Source organism: Chrysoperla carnea, chromosome 1 (assembly GCF_905475395.1).
Source record: "Chrysoperla carnea chromosome 1, inChrCarn1.1, whole genome shotgun sequence".
Taxonomy (NCBI): domain Eukaryota; kingdom Metazoa; phylum Arthropoda; class Insecta; order Neuroptera; family Chrysopidae; genus Chrysoperla; species Chrysoperla carnea.
In genome coordinates, this window is record NC_058337.1 from 25,052,128 (window position 1) to 25,079,345 (window position 27,218).

General features: G+C 31.4%; 1 protein-coding gene across 2 annotated transcripts; it reads right to left on the reverse strand.

The window, feature by feature from the left end:
* Window positions 1–3,935: 3,935 nt before the first annotated feature.
* Window positions 3,936–26,716, reverse strand: LOC123305504 (WD repeat and FYVE domain-containing protein 3). Of its 2 annotated transcripts, XM_044887236.1 has the most exons (29): window positions 26,478–26,716; window positions 25,044–25,289; window positions 24,023–24,181; window positions 22,524–22,716; window positions 21,459–21,645; window positions 21,185–21,389; window positions 19,197–20,101; window positions 17,601–17,804; window positions 16,863–17,145; window positions 15,727–16,465; window positions 14,675–15,363; window positions 13,638–13,922; window positions 13,278–13,569; window positions 12,777–13,056; window positions 10,388–12,707; window positions 9,389–9,630; window positions 9,073–9,328; window positions 8,556–8,774; window positions 8,190–8,469; window positions 7,509–7,743; window positions 7,208–7,440; window positions 6,893–7,146; window positions 6,592–6,825; window positions 6,124–6,315; window positions 5,730–5,895; window positions 5,443–5,658; window positions 5,209–5,379; window positions 4,773–4,884; window positions 3,936–4,399 (listed from the first exon to the last, which is right to left on the reverse strand). In XM_044887236.1, exons 1-29 carry the CDS (start codon window positions 26,697–26,699, stop codon window positions 4,108–4,110), a joined length of 10,311 nt encoding a protein of 3,436 aa, XP_044743171.1. In that variant the 5' UTR covers window positions 26,700–26,716; the 3' UTR covers window positions 3,936–4,107. The 2 variants fall into 2 exon arrangements, with proteins under 2 accessions (XP_044743171.1, XP_044743172.1); XM_044887237.1 differs by lacking the exon at window positions 5,209–5,379.
* Between the last annotated feature and the right edge of the window lie 502 nt (window positions 26,717–27,218).

Consider the following 27,218-nt stretch of genomic DNA (forward strand, 5'->3'; position numbering starts at 1 on the left):
TCTTTAAATTGCTTAAAATTGTTACAATATTTTGTAATATGTAAACTAACGCCTAACTATCAATTGTTTTAGTAAATGTTTTCTGCGTGTACCTTTACCAACGGAGTTGACTAACGTTTACTTAATTTGATATTTAATAATATATCTGTACGAATAATAGTAGTAAATTTTTCATAAATAAAATGTCTGTCAGCTAGAAAGCGATCTGTCCGCACGAGCGTAATAACCGGTATCTGATCAAACAGAATGCGGATAAGAACTAGTCACAGCCATAATTTATAAAAATTTTCCCAAGGACCATTAAGTGACTGCTCATTAAGGGTCGATATTAGATTTGCACTAGATGTCGTACAGGAATCAAGTAAAGAAAATAAATTATTTATCTACGTAAAAATTCATCTCAAATTAGCAATTCTAGGTCTGAGTAAGGCAACTATTGGAATAAATATTAGATGCAATTTGTAAAATATTTCTTCTCAATTTTTTATAAAACTCTTTAATTTATTTATCGATGGCATTCCTAAAATAATATTCTTAAACTTCAATTTAGAAATCTTTTCAGAATATATTTTCTAATTACGTATTTTAAAATTCCCAAAATGAAATTAATTTATGACATTATTTCATTGAAATACCACAAATAATAAAATTATACTCGACAGAATTATATTTCTACATAAATTACCATGTTCAGAACAACAAAGTGGAGTAAGCTAATTTAGGGCAGGTAAACATAGACTGTGGTCAGACTCAGAAAATCTAAATTATTAAAAAATAATATCTATTATTTTGTCTTAAAACTTAGATGTTCTGTGTGTCTAACTTAGCTTACTCAACAATTAATTATTTTGAGCACGTCCATTGAATAATAAAATTAAGCTCAGTTAAGAGGATGTGTATTTAATAAAAAAAGAAGCACAAAATGCAAATTTAAAAACTAAAACAAAATTTGAAGTTATTAAAAAGTGAGGTTATTTTCTCATTTCGATTAGTTTATAAAAACTTTGGAAAACTTAATACGCATAAATAGGTTGATTTCCATATTAATTTTCAATTGCGTACAGATATTATATTATATCTTGCATAATTGATAAAATTTACTGGTTTTCATATTTTGGAAACAAAATGGCGGATGAAAATATATAATGACTGAAATTACAAAGAGTATAGATACATAAAGACTCCCAATCACACTTGGCTGATTTTCGGGTGTCTGTTTCCCATATATTTATATAACAATCTATGCTGTGATCACAACCCTTTTTGAGGGCTGGATTCGTGCCTGCGTTCTCTTTATGTATCCATACTTAATTCAAGAAATCTAAAATTTGTAAATATTATTAATTAGTAGTTTAAATTTATAATGATATCACGTTTTACAAATGCCTTCGAATGTGTTAACTCTTGTTCGCTTGATATTTGAAATTTACAGAAGGAAGCTAGTTTTGGAAGTGTTAAAAATGTCTTTTAATTTACCATTAGTTAGCAGAAACGGTAAGAGATTATAGATTGCTAATCCTTATCATTACTTTCCTTATCTGTTTTTATCTTTGTTATAAATAAGTATATTTTTCTATTAAACTTAATTGTAAATTAAATACCAACATTGTATTTTTTAAACTTCCTTGGGAGCATCCTGTATAATTAAATATTATTTTATTCGACACTGTGTTGAACAACCCATGATTATACGACTGACAACTATGATCATTTTTTGTTTAAAACAAATAATGAACGAATCCAAAATCCAACCATTATTTTCTTCATAAAGGATTATTGTGCAACAAAGACCAGAACTTTTAATACTTATCCAAATTAATATGTAGTCAGTCTATTTATGGGTATTGGCAATAATAATTACACTTTCTCTTTGAGCCTCATTTATAATAAATACCAAAAAGCAAGACATTCGTTCATTCGTAAATTGTTTCAGTATAAAGTTTCGTTTTTATTCGAATTTTTGAGAAAAATTTGCGTGATATATACATATTTATTACGATTTATATTTGATTGGTATTTTATATAAATGAGAATAGTGTGAGGATTTTTTTGTTTCTATTCTAAAAATTTTCTTTACGTCAAGAAATATCAGACGACAATATGGATCAAGGGTGTTGTCATTGATTAAAGTTACGAGTAAGTTGTTATTATATTTGTTTTTTCTAACACCAAAATTATTATCGTTTTTTTTTTATTAATCTCCCAGCATTTTTTGTTAATGGTTTTAATGGAGAATTAAACCTATACAAAAATACACTAGTATAAAAGTTTATTGATTATATTGATAATATTCCAAAACTACTCTTCTTGGTATACTTTTTAAAATAATTTCATTGATTAAAAATTCTCCCATTATTATAATTTATTTCTAATTGATATTCTTTTAGAATATTTAGTGTGTAACTACAATCACACTGTATTTCTATATAGGTCTGTGATTACAATATGAGAATGAGTCTTTTTATATAAGGATTGTGTTGAAAAACATTGCTAATAAAGAATCAATGTTAAATATTATTTACTATAATAACTATACACAATGCTTAGTAAATAAATAAAAATTACTATTTAGTAGTGGTTAGTACTGCATTAACATGTAATAAGAGTGGGTTAAATATATTCATTGTTGTCTTATTAAGTTTAGCATTAATTCTAACAATTAAAAATTATTTTTTAAAATAAAAATAAAACCCCAAAAAGAAAAAAAATAAATAGAAATTCGACAAAAAAAATTAAATCGACCCTTTGAATATTCCTCCATTATTTACTAAACAATATTCGAGTCGATTGTAGAAATCTACCTAGATATTTTCTAGCATCTGAGGAGAAATATTCGCACAATTTTTCAATAACATTGTGTATATTTTCCTTAATTGTTGCTTTTCAAATCTATCCCACGAATAGATCTAGCGATCTGGCTGGCCACTTGAAGGTTCCAAAATCAATCATAAGACGTTATTGTGGAAGCCTTTGTAACTAGATATACAACCCCATTTTTCAAAACAGCTAATCATATGAGTAATGCTTGGCGATTGCCTATCTTAACCAATAAATAAATTGACACATTCCTGTGTCGAATGTCCCCCAAAGTATCATTTAATAATTTTCACTTTTTATAATATTGTGTAATAACCCATTGTTGAAATATGATTATACCATTAAAATATACAACCAAAAATTTACAAGGCATTCAACATACGTAATGATTCATATTATCAATTATATGTTGTATCACTCTTAAATGATATCAAACAAACGCCATACACCACAAAACTATAGCCAGTTGTATGTATGTACAGTTTTATAGTAAATATTTTATTTATTTATTTAACATTGATTCCCTATTAGAAATGGTTTTGAAAACGGTCTGTATATTGTTCGCAATATACAGACCGTACAGTTAACAATAACATGTCTCAATTTCCTACACAAAATTTTTTTTTATTTAGATTAAGTTTAAGTGTTTCATTTGCTAAACACTCTCCTTTTTATTTAGAAATTTATAATCTTTTTTTATTTAATATCTTAATTTTTTTTTTTTTTGTGTTATAATCCTTTGCTTTTCATCTTCGTGCAAAATTCCTAATATTTTTCACTCCTGGCTCTACTATTACCTCTGGATGGTTTAGAAAGCTACCCCAGAATGAGACAACACTGTACACTAGAGAATGGCATTACAGATTCCTCATTACTATCCCTGCAGTAATTGTCTTTTCCAATCTCCCACTCTATTGAGATTCACTCCGGCTGCGGTTTCCTATGATTAATTCAGTGGTAATAAATACAAAAATTAAAATTATATCACGGAAACAAAATTGACGCCAAGATCAGCCGTCAAACATTAGCATGAAAAGTAAAAAAGAGTTCTTATAGAATATTATTAATATATAAAAATAAACTATACTTTGATACAGAATACGTAATATTCTCCAAGAAAACATTTCCAAAACAACTTTAACAAGTATATATTATATAAATATGCTTTTATATAAGAAATAATATTTGTTTCTCTGTCTAATATGACTGGCCATTTTCTTAATTTAGTGAATATATTCAATAATATTAAATGAAAAACTAATTACCTACTTTACTTAACCCTGAATTTTTTCAACTTTCGCCTGTACGTAATGTACTGTAGCATGATTGACATACACGTACAGGTTTTAAAATACGTAATCTTGATATTTCTGATTCGAATCGACTACATTTTGAACAAAACAATTGACCACAATTACGGCAATGATGTTTACGTTCGTATAAAGTAAATTTAACCGAACATTCTGTACAATAATCAGCACCATCATCTTTTAACCAATGATCAGCAGCCCGCCCCACTTCACATACACTCCATGAGAACACACGTCCACGTGCATCACCCACGTAAACAGTACGATGATCCCTGATAGAAAACAAATTTAATTATTGTATTAATGTGTTTGCGAATCGTAGTAAATAGTCATCACTCTAATACGATCTGCTACACATTCTATCAAAAAATAAGGTTCCTTAAACGGCAAGGTCGATTTAAATGGCAGAATTATATCCGATTTAAATGGCAGCATTATATTTCCTTTACCTCTTATCAATTTTCAAAAACAGTTGATTTTAAAATTCAATTAACCTTTTTATTTATCATTTTTCTCTGAAGTCCTTGATTTCTGTTTTGAAAACCCAGTAAAGTAATCGTGTGATAAAAATCGTATAACGCAGTGAGCATTCTATAAAAGTGTGTTGTTTTAGCGAGCAGTCTCTATAAAATGATTTGTACTTACTTAGAAACAGCTAATGCTGTAACTGATGCAGGTTCTGCATTATCCTTACGATCGTAAGCGGTGTGCATTGTTAATTTACTTCGAAATACTAGCTGCCGTTGCCACTTAAAACCTTAAAAAATGTATAATATTATAGGTTTTCAGTATTTATGACACACATGACACAGTGTAACATTTGTATACAAGAGGTTTATAAATTCGGCTCATTTCAAAATTTAATTTAAATTATGGAAACACAATTGCAATACTCATTTTTTAATATTCAAAGCAACACGTTTTTTAAGAAAATAATAATAATAATGAAGAATAAAATACCCTGATAACATTTCTTGCACTACATGAATAAAGTATACAATTTATCCTAATCAGTCAACCTTTCTAAACACTGTGCCAAGGTGATAATTATTAATCTCTATGCAAATATTTCATTAAGTACCTGGCCGTAACATACAAGCTGGATTAATAAATGATTTTCGAACATCTGATACAATTATAAAAGAATCTGTTAAACTAGTATCGGATTTACTTGTTCGTAAACCTAAACCGCTATCTGGTTCGGAGTTAATCGCTTCAGTAACACCAATCGCATCGTCAGCACTCCCACCACCTTGGGTAAATCAATTTGTTAGTAAAAGCTCTTAAATTTGTAAGTTAATAAGCCTAAAATTACCTTCAGATTTTCTAAATACTGGATTGGCACGACTAGGTCTTCGTAATACAACTTTTTCAGTACTAGGTGGTGATGATTGATGTTCCTCATCATCACTGCAAGTTTCTTTTTCTTCGTGTTGTCCTTGAACCCATTCTTTTGCACTTTCTCCTTCAATCAACACCCCTTCCTCAGATAAACTACTTTCTGAACCAGATTTTCGTACTGGGCTTCCAACTGCAATTTAGGAAGCAAATTTGGTGATTAACAATAAGCTACCATTTTTTAAGCATTAATTTTTCGTTTACCTGAATTATCTTGTGACGAAACATTTATTTGTTTAATTAAACGGGAATGTTGATTTGATTGTGGCCGATTTCTATTATTAGTTATTTCATTTGGTGTTATTGGATTTTTATCTTTATTGTCTAAATTTTCATCGGCAGGAACTTGTACATAATCAATAGACCACATCTGTAAGTAAATAGTACGATGAAAAAATTCAATAAGTACCCCTTTTTAGATATTAGCGATATTTTAGTTTATTCGGTCCATCAAATACTTCTTTATTTGAAATTTATTCAAACTTATCCTTTTTTTGTACAGTAACTTCGAATTTTAGATATACTTTAAAAATTGCAGTAATTATATGCCTTTTTATACTGTTTTGTATTCTTATAAAATTTTCGTATAGAAACTTACCCTAGCAACACCATCTGTAGATCCTGTCATAATGACATTACCAGAATCCCACTCATGTGCCTGTGAAAATGTTACACATAAAATTTGTTGCATACGATCAGCGCGACCCACACACGTATTAACACAAGCCAATTCATCGCCATTTATACTCCAAACGTGTAGCCAGGTTGCTGCGCATGTTGCAATATCACCCTAAATAAATAATAATTTATTACTTCGCTAATCATTTCTCGCCCGCTTCGCTGGAAAATTCTAATCCTAGACAACATTCTTGACTCTCCATTTGATATACCCCTCAGCACACTTTAAGTTCCCGTAACAGGAAAAAGGCCTTTTGCCAGTCTTTGGAGTTCACTTCGCTCACAATACAGTATAGATATTTAGTTTTATACTCCAAATATAAAAATGAACCACTTTTTTCTATATTATTCCCAAAAATCTTTCAGAAGGGGAAAAAAATATACAAACCGTTAGATCATTTACAGCAACAGCAGCCACCGGAGCTGTATGTCCACGTAATTGTCGTACAAATAAACCACGTGATAAATCCCATACAACTGCAGTACAATCTCTAGACCCTGATACAATAACATTATATGCAGGACTACTTGCTAAGCATGTTACAGCGTCTGTGTGTGCGTATAAACTTTGTTTTATATTTAAACGTTTGTTTCGAACATCAAAATTCCAAATAGTTACCACCTGTAAAGAAAACATTCATTCAGAAATTTTATTTTCAAATATTTAACGATATTTTGAATATACGTACAGAACTTGTTCCTGCAGTTATTATTAGTTTTGGTGATGGACAAACACAAGCGACAATTTCCCCACTGTTTTGTACAACCGATTCACAAACAAATACTGCTTTTTCATTATCATAATGACCAACACGTAAAGAATGATCCGCAAAACCCCATGCTACAAATTTATTGTATGTTGGTGGGATTAATACTTTGTTTTGTTCAACGGCTAAAACTGTTTTATCTGCACAAAATATTTGACCAACTGGACCTTTCACCTCTGAAAAGAAATTTTAATATATTACTCAATCTATTAAAATATAAAGTTAAGTACAACAAACCTTTAATTGGTTGTAAAGATGGTCGTAAATTATCTAAATGATGGAAGAATATCTTTTCCGGTACGGGTAAAGTTAATGCTTGAACCAATGAACCCGTATCAATAACTGAGCTTCTGTTAGACGTTCCACCCATTTTCTTACACGGGTGAGGTTTCTTAAATAATTGTTTTGGTATTTGGCCAAAATTATTTATAAATCCAATTGTTGCATTCTTTTTTAATGGATCGTCGATACTAAAAAAGAGAGTCATGTAATTTAAAATCATTAGAAAAAAATTGAAATTAAATTATTGAAAAATTACTTATAAATATCCACATTTCCTTCATAAAATAAATGATGGAACACATTAACAGCCTGAACAGCAGCTTGTCCTTGTTGTTTGTAGCCAAATATTAAGTCAATCCATTGATGTAAATGTTGTGAAACAAAATCACATTCTAACGCTTGTCGATGAACTCGAATAAATTCACGTGCATCTTGTTTTGCCCATGGTGGTAAAACTACATCACCCAAAGCAACTCCACTTTGTTTTGAGCCTAAAAATAATATTTACAAATATTAATTATTGCTTTCAACTCAAAAAATTATAACATACTTTAACTTTTTAATATGTTTTTTTTTTTTTTTTTTTTTTTTTTTTTAATATAATTTAAAATTTAAAATATTTGAAAAAAGCTTTGATAGGTTGATGGGATTTAGAAGATCATAGGCTAAATTATTTATGTATGAATAATATTCGGAGCAATCACAGGAAACTGTAATTTCAATGTCATTCCAAAAGTGGAAATTCCGAAACGAAAATTACAATCGTTTTAGAAGAGGCCGCATAGTTGGAGGTCAAAATGTTAATGAACTTTGCTCAAAGCTGAAAATATTTTAGTGGGCTAAACTCTTAAAGCTAAATCCTTAAAGGTATACTTCAATCTGTAAATGGAAAATGAACTAAGTCGATATTATAATTTTAAGTTTGTATAAAACTTACCAAGATCAAAATTATTTGAATTGCATAAAAATTCGGGTAAATAAAAGAATTCCGGTATTAATTCTTTAACATCAGCCATATTATGACGCGACGCTGATAACCATGCTTCTTTAATTGAATGAAACATTCGATCTGCTAAATCAAAATGACCACCTTGTAAGCGTAAAAAGTGTTGTGTAAATGGTTCCATGCGAACTAAATAGGAACAGACAATCATTGCACTGGAATAATGTGTTCCATAGTGATACGGCGGTGTTTCGCCATGTGGATCATCCCATTCCTAGAAAAATTTAAAAAATATGGATGTAAATATATTGTATGAAGTAATCGTATTGGAATGTTATCGATATAAAAAATATAGCATACCTTATACCGTTTTCGAAATTGTTCAAGTCGATCAGGGCTTTGTGCTCCCATCGGTCGTGAAAAATCTCTAAATGTCGATGGATCAGAAAGGTCTAACTCTTCGGATTCGTAGTCAGCTAATATCCATGGAAATACTGGATATTGCATTAAATCATTATACGATCGTCCAGCTAACGTATTTAAATGCATTAAATACTGAAAATTGGATATTTCTCCACGCTGAAAGAATTAACAGAAAGAATATACAATTTGAAAATTATTATAAACTATTAATTTTCCTAAAATTAAAATTACTTATTTTTAAAAAAAAGTTTACGTTGTTTTTAAAAAAACAACGAAACCTTCGACTGCAGGTTATATCATTTAAAGATTTATAATTCGATATTCATAAGTACTTAGTTTTATCTTTCCATTTCATGTTTTATACAGTTGGGGTTTTGTATGTCTTTGTTATTATTTTGATTAAATAGTTAAATTGCCTAAAAATTGTCGGCACAGCAAAAAAAGAACAACTTACCACCCAGCGTTGAGTCACAGATGTTTCACCAATTAAATTTGACAATAAACCAGTAGCTTGTTCAACATTTGCAGTTCGTTTTTGTCCAGCAACAGATTGTTGAGCACTGTCAGCAATTCCTGTAGCGGTCGCTAAAAATCTTTGATAAACCTTATTACGTACTTTACGAGGAAAAGCTAATAAATAATTTCTTCCGTCTCCCGAAAATACTTCTAACGCCATTGGTTGTAATAAATAACGCCTTTTATGCACTTCCCTAAAAGTAAATTCCATTGTAAATCTTTTTTTAATATAAAAAATTAATTTCATATTTTACCGAATATCATCGTAAGAAAATTTAGAACAGTTTTTAATAGTCCTTGTAGCGCGTGGTGAACCAGGGCTTGGTACAATTGGATCAAATGCAGATGATTCAATGACACTTTCAATATCACGAATTTCACGATTTTTCAAAAGAGTAAAACCGTCAACCACATAACAATGTTCTTGCCCGAAAAGTAGTAGTCCTTCTGTTGTGTCCAAGCCTTGAATACGTGCACATCGAAACATATGACTAACCTGAAAATTTATTAAAAACCCATTAATTATTATTTTAAGGTATATTTATTGAATAGTACAGTCGACAGGTAGTTTTAGATAGAAAAAGGTCGGAAGTTAATGAAATTTTGGGATGTTGTTCAGAGATGAACTTTTTCTCAACTTTTCGACCTCGAGGACAGTGCAAAAAGAGGAGGGGAAGGAAACTGCAAAATTTTCGACCATTCTCCGGTTTTTTTTCAATATTTTTTTTTCTTACGTCCTACGGCAAAAGCATTTTTATACTTTCTTGTAGGGCGTTAAATTTCCTACAATTTTGATTATTCAAACATGCTTGAATGTCAATTCGTTATCGAGATATATTGAGGGGAGGTGGTTGTCCAAAGTTGTGATTGTAACCAGGAACCATAATTACAACAACATCTCATCATAATTCGGATATAGCGAATTTTGTAGGAAAGAACACTGATAAAAACTGTAACTGATTTTGTTTTAAGGCGTAAGGAAAAAAGTTATTGAGAAAAAACCTGAAATTAGTCCAAAATTTTGCAGTTCCCCCTTCCTTCTTTGCGCACAGTGTCCTCGAGGTCGAAAACTTGAGAAAACTTGAGAAATGTTAATTAAACATCTCTGAACAATATTTCCAAGTTTCATTAACTTCCGATCTTTTTCCACCTAGCCGCACTTTTTCCCCCTATCGGCTGGATTAAAAATAAATGCACAGATCCGAACTCCCATCTATTAACAAATGATGAATTGAGGATGAACTTATTATTACCTTCTCATTTTCTTCAAGAAGTCGTAATAGAGTTTGATTATCAGGCACAGGAACTGATTCTTCTTCAGTATCACCTTCATCCGGGACATCATCTGGTTCTGATTTAAGTCTAGCTAAAGCAATAGATGTAGGAAAAGGCGTTGGAGTAGGTGATGGTGGAATTCCACCTAAACTTTCATCTGTTGACGATACACTATCTAAACGTGACGGCTCCGGTTCAGTTAACCCGCGACCACATCGTTTTTGTACAGCCAGATAATACGGTTTACTATCTAAACTGGTTGCAACTTTGTATTTCATGCCACCTTTCTCATATTCGGGTCGATACGGATAATGTATATAAAATGCATCGTTACGCATCATTTTCTTACGCATACGACATGGACCTTCAGTCATATCTAACATCCACTTATCTAATTTCGTTGGTGTTGGTGGTCCCCATAAACCACGTTCCCTGGTCAATTCTGTCTCAGTTTGCAACCATTCTTGATACACGTAACGTTGTGTATGTTGATCCGTATGAATATATTGATTACGTTTCATTTCCGATAATTCACGCACTAAGCCCACATGATTGAGAGTCCAATTGACTAAACGTGTGCGATGTACACAAACTTTAACTTTTGTGACTTCATCACGGCGTACTTTTGTTCGACTAGCTAAACGTGTTAAACCACCTGTAACTTTATGTATTTTTGATTGTATTTGACTATGTAATTCCCAAGGAGCACGATATGTAGCTTTGCGTTCAGCATCTACATAATTTAACCATAATCGTGTAGCCGCTTCACATACTAACTCACGTACAGCACCTAACTCCGGAGCTCGAGCATTTTGTGGTGGAGATGGTAAACTTACTTTAAATACTTCTTCAATAGCTGGTTTCTTACATACATACAATTCTTCCCAAACACGTAAAGCAGCTCCAGCCATTAAGTTTCTACCTTGATGTTGTGTTAAACGTTCATCACGAGCTTCAACATCTCCACCGGATGGATTAACATGCCAGGTTGTACGCATATTACAATCTAATACAATTCTCATATCTGCTGTTAATTGTACAAGACAATATGTTAAACATCCAATGAAATCCAATTCGTGATTTCCTGCACCAAACACAATTAATCGATTTGTTGTTAATTTATGTAATGCTTCCAAAACGGACATTTGATCCGCTACCGAATCTGTTGCACGGGATAATAAAAATAAAGTTGTTCGATTTAAACAATGATGTAAACCTTCTAATGAAAAATTATTTGAACGACGTTTTGCTTGTCCAATTAATTTTACGATAAAATCAAACACTTCATGTGGATCTTTTGTCAACGATCCCTGCCATAATTTATCAACGATACGTGCAGCTAAATAACATACGTTTGGTGCCACATGTTGAACGTGCGCAGCAGCTAGTGGAACAATTGGTATTGCAGCTTGATCTCCAACGAGCATATCAGCAGCTAATAAATGATCCATCAATGTTGATAAAACTTCTGTTTGATACTCAGATTGTTGATTTGTACTCGCATTTTCTGGACATGCATCCAAAACTAAATCAATAACTGGTGCAGTTTTGCCAGAAACTGATAAACTTAGTGAATCAACAACGATTACTCGAATAAAATCGATAACAAATCGTCTAGCTGGATGATTTGTTAATGAAGCTTCTTCGGAGAAATTATGAACTAACATTATAGGTTCGTTATCTTCAGCTGCAGGAGTAGATGCGCCACTACTTTCTGCACTCTCCGAAAGTGATTGAAATGGAAATAACGTACTGGCTAGAGCCGTTAAAACTTCTGCTGACATAAAAATCGGCATAAAATCCGGTAAATTATGATAAAGTGAGAATAATACTTGAATTATTGATACAGGATGATCTGAAAGCCATGATGGTAATGTGTTTGGTTCTTTATGATGGATCATTGCACGTGCCATTTTTAATAAAACACCAACTGCTTCAGAGCATAATGTAACGCGTGGAGCTACACTACTAGCGGGTTGGCTATTTAATGGTACACCCCATAAATAGCCCCAAACAGCATCTAAATCAAATTTTGTATCACCAGGTAGTAATTTTACAGGTTGTCCCATCATTAATGCTGTTAGCAAAAAATATATTTCAGGAACATCTAAATGGGATGGTACAAACCATCCTAAATGCTGAAAACCAGGTACATGTAATGCTTCTGGTTTTACATCACAATTTGTTTGAGCTCCAACATTTTGATTCACTGAACACCCTAACATTAACGCCATTTTATTTTGTGTTACTAATTCCGTATGTCGTAGCCAGCCGCCATTTGTGCTACCTTCGCGAAACCTTTAAAATTAAATTATATAATATAGCTTAGATTCCAAAAAAGCTCAGAGTTTATAAAAATAAAATTACCTGTTTAGTAAAGCTGTAACTGAACACAAAACAATTAAAATACGTAGTCCCCAAACAACAGTAGTTGAATGAAGATTTGGTTGCATGAATAAAAGTAACCAATCGAATCCTAAAATTCGAGATACTTCATCACAAACAGCCATACTGAGTGTACCTCTTGGTGTCCACAACATCGAATGTAATAATTGTAAACAGCGATTTCTTAGTAATATATGTTCCCCTTCACCATTATTTCCATATTCATCTGCTTCGCGAAGTACTAATCCTTTTTCATTAACACCTAAACATAATAAATATAAAAACTATGTAATATATGACGAGATTATATATTGATTATATTTGAACTTAAATAAATCACAAACTAACAGTAAGATTTAATAATTGAATTTCTCTGCTTCTAGCTAAAATCGCATGTTCGGCTTTTTTCTAATAATTATTTATTTGTGACAAAATTGCCTCCTAAAACAAATCTAACAAAAAAAAAAAAAAGGAAAATTGTACCATTTGAGGGTAAAGTAGCCGCAATATACTGTCCAAACCAAAGTAAATCAGCAGGTCGGGGTTGACCACTTAACAGCGTTGATAATAAGGATAATAAAACTTGTCGAGTTGGTGGATGTCGAACATCTACTAGAATATGAAGTAATTTTGTAACAACTTGTAAATCACGCATCAACCATAAATTTGTTCGTTTTTCACTTGAATCGGCAACTAATTCGTATAAATGTTCCAACAAAGATCGAAGTAATTCCCCTGGTGCTTCATGCCATACTTCCAAGTCACATAACAAGTCCTTGAAACGTATTAATTCGTAAGTTTAAAAAAAAATTATATTTTTGCTATTTTTTCACATTTGTTTACCTGAAAAGCTGTTAGATTGGGTATAGCCGAAGTTTCACGCCCACTATCAACCGTACCAACCAGACTAAATGCTAAATGCAAAATATGTGAATTTAAAAATGGTCGTTTACGGCGCAATAACATCGCTAATGTTTGATAGCCACGACGTCGATCCATTTCTTCTTGTGCCACTTTATTACTACGTACAACACAAACTAAAGCTTTTACACCGGCATACAAACTTTCTACATCTTGAGCCATGGCAATTAAACCTAATAATACTGAACATCCTCCTACAGTGTCAATCTATAAGAAATTAAATTAGATTTTATATTCAAACTTAACATTTACACGATGAAATCTCGCTTTATTAATAATATTTAACAACTAAATGTTATAGCATTCCTAAACATTATTCGGCTAGTCGTTATAAGTTATGAAAAGTACTGTCTCAGTTTCGGATAAAAAATTAAAAATTAACAATCGTAAGAAGTCAAAGGCATACGCAATAACTTGTCAGAAATGTCTAAACAAATACATATGTTAAATGAAAAGAATAGGACCGAAAGATGAGCTAAAAAGGCCTCGGGGCAAAACCGTTTTTGGGAAAAGTAACAAGTGAAAACAAACAATTGACTGAGTTAATTGTTGGAATACCCTGTATAGAAAGTGTTTAATATCAGTGCTTGCATTATTATATCATATAAATTCAATCGACAATATCAACAGCAAATAATTTTGTGCGCTCAATAAAAAATTTTTTTTTAATTATTTTGAATTTTTTTTTTTTTAATCACTGCTTGGGGACCCGAGCCCTATTGTAGTTTCGGCCCTGAGATCGTAATTTTTTTGGTTGGAATAAAAGTACATTATACGTTATGAAGATAAATTTAACTTGGATAAACAAGAATTTATCTAAGAACAGTAATAAAGTATATAATATAATAAGTGTTAAAAGCCTCAATAACATTTAGGAACGATTAACATTAAAATGGGTAAAGATATATATTTTACCCATTTTTCTCCGAATTTTTTACATACACTCATGAAACACTTACCATTGTAGCAACGGGTCGTGGACAAAATACACGTACACCAAGGTATCCAATAACAACACCTCCCAAACTGCGTGCCGGTCCAGCTAAATGCCCTGATGAATTATGTAAAACACGAATTGGTGTTGCATTTTCATGTGACGACATTCCTAATTGTTTTGCGATTGCTTTATTATCAGCTCGGCTATATACTTTACGGATTTTGGCAAGTGTTAATTGTGACATAGCTTTTGCATTTAATCCAAATATAATTTTCTCTTCAGACACTAAAGCTGATGTCGATTCGGGATTACTAAGTTGAGGTGCTTGTAACGATCCTAAATAATGTGGACCAAGCTGAAAGATTGTTGACACGGTTGTTGGTGATAATACTTCTTCAAGTAAATGACAATTTCCTTGTTTCCAACATAATCTAGAATAACGTCGCCATGCCGGTGGTGTACCAATAAACCCATAAACGGATGATGCCAAAGTCAAATTAGCGGCTCCTCCGCCAGGATTTTGAGATACATAGTGTAATTTTTGTGAATGAATATGTTGACCATCTAAATATAGGGAAAATGAAGAGTTCTTTAAAACAGCTCGATTTAAAACAATTGCCAAATGATGCCATTGTCCTTCATGTAATAAATCTGGACACCAAACGCGAGCACCGTGTTCACCGTTTCCTTCTGGTTCCCATTCACCAAGATCTTGCAAGAAAAATTCTTTATCAGTAATTATTATCCATTTGAGAGTTATAGTATCATACTAAGGTGCAATTAATTTTAATTATTAGAAGTGTATTATTTAAATTTTGATTTTTGAAATTTCATTTGAATTTTTTTTTTGTAATTTTAGCGAATAATTGAACTCGGTTTTACGATTTAATCAATAAATAGAGTAATCAGGAAAAATCATGGAATCAGTTAAGTTGACTACTACACATATTTTTTAATAAACTGAGTGAAATCGATCCGAGAAATTACTTTACAAATGATATTTTGGTAAATATCTTGAAAACTATACATCCAATCATCAAAAAAATTATGCAAATAAATTAATAAAATACTTACTATGAGGTACCAAAGTTTCATGTGTGGATACAATAATCGCTTTATCACGGGCAGACAATACCACCGATAAACAAATTAAATGATCATCACGAGTTGTATTCAAATGACGTACAAGTGTTAATAGCCTCACACAATGTGGATCTGTACGTGGATCCGAAAATTTATCAACACAAATCCACGTCGAATAACTTAATCCTGTTTGTGGTGGAAATAAACGATCACCAGACCCAATACCACCTATCACACCTGTATCAGTCATTGGCACAACCGGTGGTATTCCAGCAGATTGTGGTGCAATACTTGGTAAATATAAACATCCAAATCCTTCCGCAGACATATCAAATTCAACAAATGGTGGCATTGTACAAGAAGATTGTGCGCGAAAATCACGTGGAGTAGTCATTGATACCAATGTTTTGATACGTGTTAATGGTACTGGACCACCACCAGGCTCATTTGAATCTAATGGTACAACACATAATGGATTGCCAAGACGTAAAAATTGTCGTAAATCAGTTGGTTCTAATGCCTGAGCAGCCAATCGTTCTAGCATGTATTGTAGTGGTGGATGTAATGGGTGGGCTTCATCTTGTAATGGAATATTAGCTATTTCTAAAAGTTTTCCAGCTAAACCAGCTTCACACATCGCTTGTTGACCGCGCTCGTTCCGTACTAATGATTTTACAATTTCTGATATGTACAATTGTAGACCGAGTGCCATTTCAGCATTTTGTTCATCCTATAACAATAAATGTTTAAAATAAGAATTTTCGGGTTTAATCGACAGGCGTCTTTACAATGCTTTAAATTCCCCATTCACAATCACCACTTCTTTTATTGAACCTGGTGGACTATTGCGATATCACCTTCGAAGTGGAAAATAGAATGTATACAAACGCATTTTAAAAGATACTAAAAGAAATTCTTGGAGGAATTTGTCGAGAAGTTCAATTAATAAATAAATGAATATAAACGCGAATGTTATCCTGATTTTTATGTGTTTTATATTTCTATAATTCTTGAAAAACACCCATTTTAAGGCGTTATATATGCTCTTATGTTAAAGTGAAGATTATCATTATCCAAAATAACTTTTTGTTTTGTAAACTTCTAAAATCAATTGCAAAAATACTTACTTTAATAGACGGTAACATTTGTAAAATAGCAATAATAACACCAGGATGTACAATTAATGGTTCTGGTGCTGGTGGATTTAAATTTAATGAATTCACTGCAGATCGTTTACCACTATTTTGATTATTTTCATTTGATGTTTGTCGTGTAAATGATGGTGAACGATTTGCAAGAACACCACTTGTAAAATTATTTGGTTTATCAAATGCATCCAATGCAACATCGTACAACATTCGCATAACGATACAAACGTATGCTAATGGTGCTGATATATTGTCTGTAAAACTAAATTTAAAAGATTAATATTTCAGAAAAAAAAATGCACAAAAACAAATTAAAATTGTACGACGATTAAATAAATAAAAAAGATCACTTGTGAGAATATTTTCAAAAAAATTTTTTAATTTCGAAAATTAACAAAGTAGTGTTAAAATGTAAGGTTTGTTACGGAGAAATTTAACTATAATAAAGAGACTGGGGATCAAATGTGAGATTTTTCAATAAAAAATAGTAAAAATACGGACTAGGGCAATTTGGACCAAGAAATATGGAAACTTTGAGTGAGACGAAAAGTAACAAAGACGATTACAGGATCAAATTATGAAAAATCTAAAATACATATAAAAGTACTTACAAGTGACACAATTTTAAAATATACAAATGAAAATCAAATAAAAATACCAAGAAAATTTTAATAAGAACAAAAAATGTTTTAGATTTTTTAATATTCGTTTACTTACTTTGGTTCGAGTACATTTCCAGTGAATAAACTGTGAAAGATTGTTTGTAACGCAGAAGATGGTGGATTCATTTTACATTCGGTAAAAGATTTAATTTTTTCGGATGTAAAACATCCTAATAAACGTAAGGTATCACATAAAGTTGTTGTACAAATTTCTTGATGGAAAAATTTTGCATTTGCTGGTTCAAAACGCATTGCCGTACTAAAGAAGAAACAAAAACAATAACTAATTATCGATGGAAGTTTGGAAAAAAAAATTAAGTGATTATGCTATTATAATTGCAATTTAATATACTTAATGGGTTTTCCATTAAGAGTGACCGAACTAAAATTAAACAAGATGTGTATGATATGTCATTAAAATGGCAACAACAGGTTCGCTGAATAGCGCAATGTCATTAATAATGGGAAAATGATCACACATAATTACATTAAGCATTAAAAACATTTTCATTTAAATTTTTCAAAAATTTAAATCAGTTGAGTCAGTAAATATTTAGACAATACGCGAATTTTATCGGAACAATGAAGTCTGATTCAACATAGTTAAAAGTAAACATAAGTATAACAATAATAATAATAAAAAAAAAGAGAGGTATCGCAAGTGGGTCGCTAGCACCTACACCAAGAGTCCTCTGTGCCCTTTTTAAGAATGACCTGTCACTCGAAAACGAGACGTCGGATGAAGCTATAGAATTCTGTCGAGGTCAGACGCTACGAAGAAAGCCCACAGCTTTCCGTCGGAATATCACTCAGGCTTGATGAATCCAAGGTTTCGGGCAAGAACATTCTGAATCTAATGCCCTTCAGATTTCTGCAAATAACTTACAGGCAGTACGAGTGAGATCATTAGAGATCGCCATGTTATGAAGGTGATAATTGTGTCTTGTCAAGAGTCTCACCACCCTTCTCAATTGTGCTTTAGTAAGTTTCAGACGAGTAAAGTCGAATGGCCTAGCTGTGGTAGACGGAAATCTGTGGTTATACACAATTTAACCTGTCGCATGCCCTGCACAAAGTCCCAGTAATCAAGATTGGCTTGTCGTAGCCATTCTTTGATTCGGTAAAAACATAAGTATTAGTGCCATCGATGAAATCAAACCCGATAATATGAGGTCGAGCCATGGAATAATTGTATTTTTCACATAAGCGCTGCTCAGCGAAGCTGTGTTTGTCATTTGACTGAAATTATATATGAAATACCTTTCCAAGTAAATATATTGTATGTAGGTATAATATATATATATATTATACCTACATACAATATATTTACTTGGAAAGGTATTTTTTGCAGTGCACTGCAATCACAGACTTAAATCAATAGCCTGACGATGGTGTTATAATGGCTGCGTTTGGCCGATATTCAAAAAAATTAGCAATCGGCGTTAGTTATCACTCAAAAGTCATTAATGAGCGCTTAAAAGTGTTACTATCGTCAAATGCCGCGAATGTGGCAACAACGTGAATTATAGTTCAAAATAATACAATCATCACTCTCGAGTCCGTCTGTCATAGTTTATTTACTCCAAATCTACTAGATGGAAAAAGTTGAAATGTCTAGCTAGACTGTATAAATTTTTTTCTAAAGTCTTACCTAATGGTATGAAAAACAATATGCAATAATCCAAGTACTTCAGATTCGTTACTCTCATTATCATTATTACCACGATGTGTTAAACGATTCTCGAGCGCCACTAAAACACTCGTCACATAAACAAAACCACCAACTTTACGGAACACAGTACGTGTACGATGTGAATCACGTAAACATGACAACAATGCTCGTAATATATCAATTTTTAAACGTAACGCAGATCTTGGTGTTGTATGCATTGTACCCAACAATGTTGCCATGTCTTCTTCACCACCCGATGTTAAAATCAGCTCACGTATAATACCCAATGCAACATGTCGACAATCCACATAATTAATTAAATGATGTATACATTTAGCACCACCAGATTCACGGAATACATTTGCATTGTTGATATTACCCGATAAGAGTATTGTTAATGCTTCCATAATTAGCATACCAAGTTGAATGTGTTGAGTTTCTAATGCTGTACTATCATTATTCTTATCATGTAACATATCCGCATACCGACTTAAACATGTAACAAATACTTCTAACATACCAACTTCACGATATACATCTTTAAAGATGGCGTTGTGTTTTAAAATATTTAATAATGATTGTAAACACATAATGCTACAATTGACTTGTGTTAAACTATGTGTTTTTAAAAATATCGATAATGATATTAATTCTTTACATGGTACAAAATTTAATTGAAATACAATAAATTCTAATAATTGAAATAATTTTTGTTGAATTTCATCTGGTTTATGATGGATGCGTTCAATAAATTGACTTAATGTATTTTGACTTTCTAATATAAAATAATTTGCGTTGTCTGAATGATATATACTTGATATTGCATCCAATATTGTACCGCATACGATTAATGAATTTGATTTCAAAAATACTGATTGTAGTACCTGTAACGGATTTTATTTAATTATTACCTTTAGGAAAATCAAATCAAATTAATATTTAAGTAAAGAATATTGATAAAGATAAGAGAATTAAGCCGCGAAAAACTATGTGATTACCTGGGGCATCCATACGCTTAGGATAACGTACACGTTTACGGTTTTTTTTATTGTTGTAACAAAAATTGCATTCAAAGGTTGCCCATCTCTTTTTAGCAAAACAAAGTTTTATATGTAATCTCTATGGCGATACCCATGCATGACGTCAATAGTGGATATCTTTCTCTTTGTTTAATTAGGAATTTTAAGCGTTCATATCTTGCATACTAGTAAAGATTTTTAAAAACCAACTTCAACTGAAGTGAAGTGTGACTCGATGCTATTCTTTATGCTAGTACTAGATTGTAATCAAAAGTGACAAGTAACGTAAGACGTAACAATACGAAAGTAACGAGTACTGATTATTTTATTAACGAATACATACGGGCACTCAATTCCTCGTTACTTTTATAGCACTATTTTTTTTCATTTGTGACTGCAAACCGGTGACGCAATTTTAGGTTATGCATACACATTATCCACACGAAATTCTGCTATAAAATTGTGTCTCGGTTTTTAATTTTCTAGAGTAATTAGGTCCGCGAAAATCCGCTTCATTTAACTACTATGCGAATTTTTTCCCAAGAAATAGCTTGAAAACGCTCCGTAAAATATGAGATTTTTAACGGTACCTTAGAAAACATGCTAACAATCATTAAATCCATCCGAATTTTCTAATTTTTGGGTCCAAATTACCTTTTGTACTACAACAAGAACGCCGGAGTTGGTTACGTCCTAGATCGGATATCTAGAGGATCCGAGTTAGAGTCCCGGCTTCTGTGTAATTTTTTCGTTTCTTTTTATTTGTTCAAGTAAAAATACGTAATGTGCTTTTTCCATTGAAGTGTACAGTCTCACTCTCATATGTTAAGTGGTAAGGCTTAATAGTAACTGAGGTATCAAAATGAGAAATATTGAACCAAAATTGAAATTGAACCAAATTTTCTAAAAATGTTTGACAAGTCTAACTATTATTAAAAAATTAAGTACCTGAAACGCTTGAATATTTCGTACACTTGTGCCTCGTCCTGATGGTTGCGGTAATGTAAATCCAGCTAATTGGAACAAAGAACCAGTTGACGCCTGTGATGGTCTTAGTTCTAAATATCCACAAGTGCATAATGATGTTATCATTAAGACTAAATTACGAATAGCCTCTTGAGCTTCAGGACTTGTTTCGCGTGCTTGTTCAAGTCTGTAATTATATTTTTATAAGTCAATTATAAATACAGTTTTAAGTTTAAATTATATTCATACTACATACTTTAATAAAAAATCTGAAAGAAACACATATCCTTGGCATGCACGAAAATCATCAAGTAACGTTGATGATACATCGCTTGAATCTTTTAAAAAACAAAATACTGCTACAAACATTTCGACAACATCTAATGGTGCTAATTCTGGTATTCGCTGCATATTATCGATGCATAACGCAACACAACTTTTATCTGAAATGTAGAAATTATTATATAAATACTGCCAATCCTACTTAAGCTATATTGTAAGCCCGTAAGGGAGATCTCGTTTATTCTACCTTCAATTAAATCAGGGGCTCTTCATAAAAAACGTTGCACTAAATTTGGACATAATAGATAATGATGGTTGATCGTTTTTTGGAGCAATTAATCAAGTTCATAATGAAAAAATAAAATTTAAAAAAGTCAACTGCGTTATATAAAAAAACAAGTCCAGTAGTTTACATAGTTACTTTTAACAGTCGGAACCCATTAAAATCTAGACCGGCTTAAATATTCCCAATGATGAGTCCCGGCTGTTAAAGACGCTATGTAAACTACTGAACTTGCTTTTTTCTTTTCAGTTTTTATTTAGCGCAGTCGAGATTTTTTTATTTTTTAAATTAATTTTTTTATTTTATATTTAATATAGTTTGCCGGCTTTTATTTTCAGCCAATGTATGTATGTTTGATCCTCGGTCCACGCGGCCACGCGTTTGATTTCGCGTAATTGACTGCACCCTATACTTCTTAAAAAAAAGGTATTGTCGATATGAGGTACACTGTGCTGGGTGCTCACGAATGCTCAATTCGACAAAATAGGTTACAGCCGCTGTTTTGGGTGTACGTAGTACGTATTAAAAAGTGTTTGCTTGAGAAAATTCGTCAAAAATGAAATAATTGTGATCGAATTTAAAATCAATGACAAACACCTTCAATCATTAACCGTCTTCGCCAGATTTTGACGGCTAATTTCTTTGTTGTTACCAAAAATCAACTCTTTGGTTTGAAACATCATTTTAACTGAAAGTTTTTTAATGTATTCTCAGTAACAGGATAGGAACGTAATAAAATAAATAATAATTACATACTATGAATATATTTCACAACAGATGGTGTTAATCCATGTCTGGATAATGTCATTAATACTTCAGCGGCACTTTTTCTCCACATAATATTATGTTGTGGACACCATGTAGTTATAGCAGAAAAGAGTAATGTCAAATCATCTTTTTTAGCTAATTCTTCAGCTGGAATTCGATGACTACATAATCGTACTAACACCTATTTCAAAGAAAACAGAATTTTAAAATTTAGATTCTGGGTAGGTCATTTTAATCGATAATTTAGAGAAAATCTTGTAACAACAAATGTTTAGCTCAAAAGGGGGTTCTTTTATACACCATGAATTTGACCTTACTTTTCAGAACCATCTAAAAGTCTCTTCGAGCTCGTTAATGATATGAGATAGAAGGGCACTTCAAACTAGAAAAATGTCCCTCATAAAAAACAATCACCTTTTATTTGAAACATTTTAGATTACGCAATTTCTAGTGAAAATTGTGGGGAAGCCTTAAAAACATTTTACTCCTCCTCCAACTATTAGTATATTTTACTTTATAGCGAATTTGCTCTATTTTAGCATAGAATTTCTGGCGAAACTATTTGATTCTGGAAATGTTTCGAACAAAAATAGCTTCTTTATAAGGAACAACTTTCTAATTCAAATTTCATGTCTTACCAGTAACTAGTCCAAGATAATAATAAAAAAATAAAAAATGGGTACTGCAAATGAATCTTGAGGCCAGGCACCAAGCAGAAAGTCCACAGCTTCTCCGCCGGGATCTTTCCCAGGATTGATGAATCCAAGTTTTCGGACCCGAACATCCCGAATCTGACGTACTGCAGATTTTTGTAGGTGTAAATAACATGTACGTAGGTTTCGTCATACTCCATACAGGCCCTACAAGTGGAATCGTCAGAGATCTCCATGTTATGAAGGTGATAGTTCAATCGACAGTGTCTTGTCAAGAGTTCCACCACCCTTCTCAACTGTGCTATAGCAAGTTTCAGACAACAAGTCAAAGATAACTTTTAGATGAAAATTTTTCTTAAGTTTTGCTACTCAACACTACAAGAATTTTCTCCTTATCGATTACAAAGGTCCACCGTGTATATGATTTGTGTTCAGATCAAATTTGTTATATATATCAAATAGATTATCTAATAATACTAATTCGATGTAAGTTTAACCAAGAACATTTGAATTAAGTTTTTAATTTAAAAAAAAATATTTTTTATGTTTAGAGCTGTGTTATATTCACATAAATATAAATCAGAATAACCAACTCGGGAAAATTTTCGAGAAAAAATGTTATTTTTTTTAGCCTGTCACATAAATGATACTATAACATCAAAATTGATAACCGAACACAACCAAAAAAAATTTGCTGAAAACATTTTTATACTTTACATAAATGGAAAATATGATTTTATGGTGATTTACGGAATAGGAGGGATAAGGATTTGATCTGGAAATATAAAAGATGAATAAATAAAAATGTTTTTACCAAAATTAATATTCACTTACTTGTACAAATATTTTTTGTAATAAAATACGCCTTTCACGTGGTGTAAATTCACTGTTAGAATCAGTACTATCCGCTAACGAATCTGGTATTTCAGGCAAATCGAAAAATAAATATAAACATTTCACTAAAGTTGATGGTACAGATGCATCGCTCATTACCTGTTTAATGAAATGACAATTTTATTATCAAATTCAAAAATATAATTTTTTTATATCAACCACTACTCGAAAAATTCCTTCTGCTCGTCACGTTTTCGAGAAATTCGCCCCTTAATATGGAAAAAACTTGTTTCTCTCTAAATTCGAATTCATGTTTCACTAGTGAATAATTTTTTCTCACATAAAAATTTACGCCACGCGAAAATTAATTCCCCTTCAAAAGCTATTTTGAATTTTTCCAAAATGTTTTTCCAGGAAATAGAACAAATAGGTAATAAGTAGAATTAATTATACCTAAATATTTATATTAGTAGTAATATAATGTGTATTTTAACTATGATAAATATCATATGATTTTTGAGAGCAAAAAAAAGAAATCGGAAAAATTCGAAAAGTATTTAAAAGGAAGACTTCCAATTTCCATAAAAGAAAATAATTACATAACGATGTTACAAAATTTCAAATATAACCGAAAAACGGATTTTTCCCTTTTATAGGTAAAAATATTTCAAAACCCTTATGTATTCAAGAAATTCTGAAGCCGAATTCGGATTCAGCACCCAAAAAACTGTAGGAAATATTCTCTATATCGCATCTATGGCAAAAAAAAAATCAAATTTTGTAGATCAGTGTTATACCGAAAAACCAAAAAAGTACGAACAATTTTTGCGAATATCTTATCTGCAAAAATTCCAATTGAGATTCAGTATTGGCAAAAAATGAAAAAAAAATATTATGAGCCGTAGAGAAACCGTATATTTTAATTTTGTCTACGCAAGAGATTTCTCGCTACCATTTTATTTCACTCATTTAAATTCCTTTAAACTCATGCTGTCCATAAAAATATTTTTGATATAATTACTTGAATTAATGAAATATCACCAGCGGCCAATAAATTCAATGCTGATAACAGCATCCATCCATTACTCGATTCTTCACTATTTTCAATTTCTAAAAATTTGGCTATTGCACAACTCGCCGCTTCCGTACTTTGATTCGAAGCTCGTTTACGTATTTCGCTTACCATTAATCGTGATACTTGCTGGCAAAAAGCAAGTATGTCCCAAAATTTTTCATTCATATCACAAGATGGGCTAGACCCAAACACCTTTAAAAAATAAACAAATAAAATAAGTTGTATTATTTAGGAAAATTCTCAGCATCGCAGTATTATCTAGTACTGTAGAAATTTTTATACACTTAAAAAATAAAAATGTTATTATCGAATTTCCAGAGAGGAAGATTTACAGAATTTTTTTAAGGCAATAATAGACAAAAATTTTCAAATGTATAAGTAGTTTCCAGTTGATTTATTGATCCTACATCGCTACTAACCCGATTCGTGACTTAATGGTCTTCTTCGTACAGGATGGGGAGTTTCTTATTTAAAAAAAATTAACCTAACTCGTTCGATTTTTCAACGGGATAATTAGAAGAAAAATAGTAGTAGGAAGTTTTTCGCCATTTATTTTCTCTGCTTTTATGAGTTGCAGGAAATCCTTTTGGGGCTCAAATTGTAACTTTTAATTTTTTTTTTTTTTTTTTGTTAAAAAGCTTTTTCGTCGCAAAATAATATAAATTTTCCGCACAATTTTCGAAAATGTAAAACTAAGTGCTCCGGGAAAGCCATTCGAGATCGTAACAAAGAATCCTTCGACAATTAAAAACAAGGATTTTCTTCGTTAAGAATTGTCCTATAACCTCTGTATTATTATTGAAAAATGAAAAGGCAAAGAAAAACGGGATTTTTTTTCTTAAAAATTAGTATTTTTCTCATAATTATTCCGTTGAAAAACCGAACGGGTTAATTATTGTTAATACTGAGATATTTTGTGCCAAACATACTGAATTTAACGTAAACTCAATAAGCAAATACACAAAATCAACTCACAGCAAACGATCTCTCCAGATTTTTTCATAAAGAGGGAAAGATCGTATATTAAGCATCTTAATTCATTTGATAGATATTCGATATAAGAATTTAGAAGTTTAACAGGCGTTCTTTTCCAATAAGAAAATTGAACTGTGTTGATTTAATAAATACATTCCAATTTGCACTATTTAAGGGATTAGGTAAAAGCTGATTAAGATTTCGTATAAAAGAGGGTCTCTGGCGAGAGAGTGTTTGAATAAAAAATTGCCATAAATTGAAATTAATTCAATCTATCTCAGCTTAAGGCACGCTGAATATACGATTTTGTACTAATATTATTGTTATTAAGCACAGCTTTTGTGTCAGAAATCGTTGTCTCCAGTTTATACAAAAAAATTAAACAATTTTGTCTGAAAGAATTACCTTACAAAACAACGGTAACATATTGTACAATTTATCATCGCGCTCCGTTTCTGAAAGTGGATGCGGTGGATGTGTATATTCTGAGAATAATTTCTTTAAATGCATTAAACCCAATTGTGTATGAGGTGATCCGGGTGTACCATCGGCACCATCTACAGAACTATTCGATCCTGTAGAGCTTGTTGTGCTACCACCTCCACGTAATTTACGCATTATATTCATTTTTGTTGTAAATATTATAAATTACATGCATTAATAATAGCAACAATGTATTGTAAATATATACATTTTTATATTCTGTATATATTTTAGTTTTTAATCACAGAATTTCACACAATTCACATAATTAATTAAACACTAAATTGAAATTGATTGATTATTTTGAACAAATATTCGGGGAATCATCATGGATCTCTGACATTTCGTGGAACTGTCATTTTGACATGACATATATTAAAACATTGATTTTGGACAATATTGTGACTTCTACAAATGTAAATTGTAATCAACTTAACTTCTTAACATTATATTCTTTTCTTTTTTACACGATAACATCTGTATGTTGTGATCTCTTTCTATATATGAAGTGAAGTTATATTCATTTGAAAATTTTAAGCAAAAAAAAAACACTGAAATATTTAAAAATTTTATTTAAGGGTTGAACATAATACAATTATTTATTTGTTTTGACTCTCCGTTTTTTTAAATTTTGTTTTCATTAATTAATTTACTAACTTTATA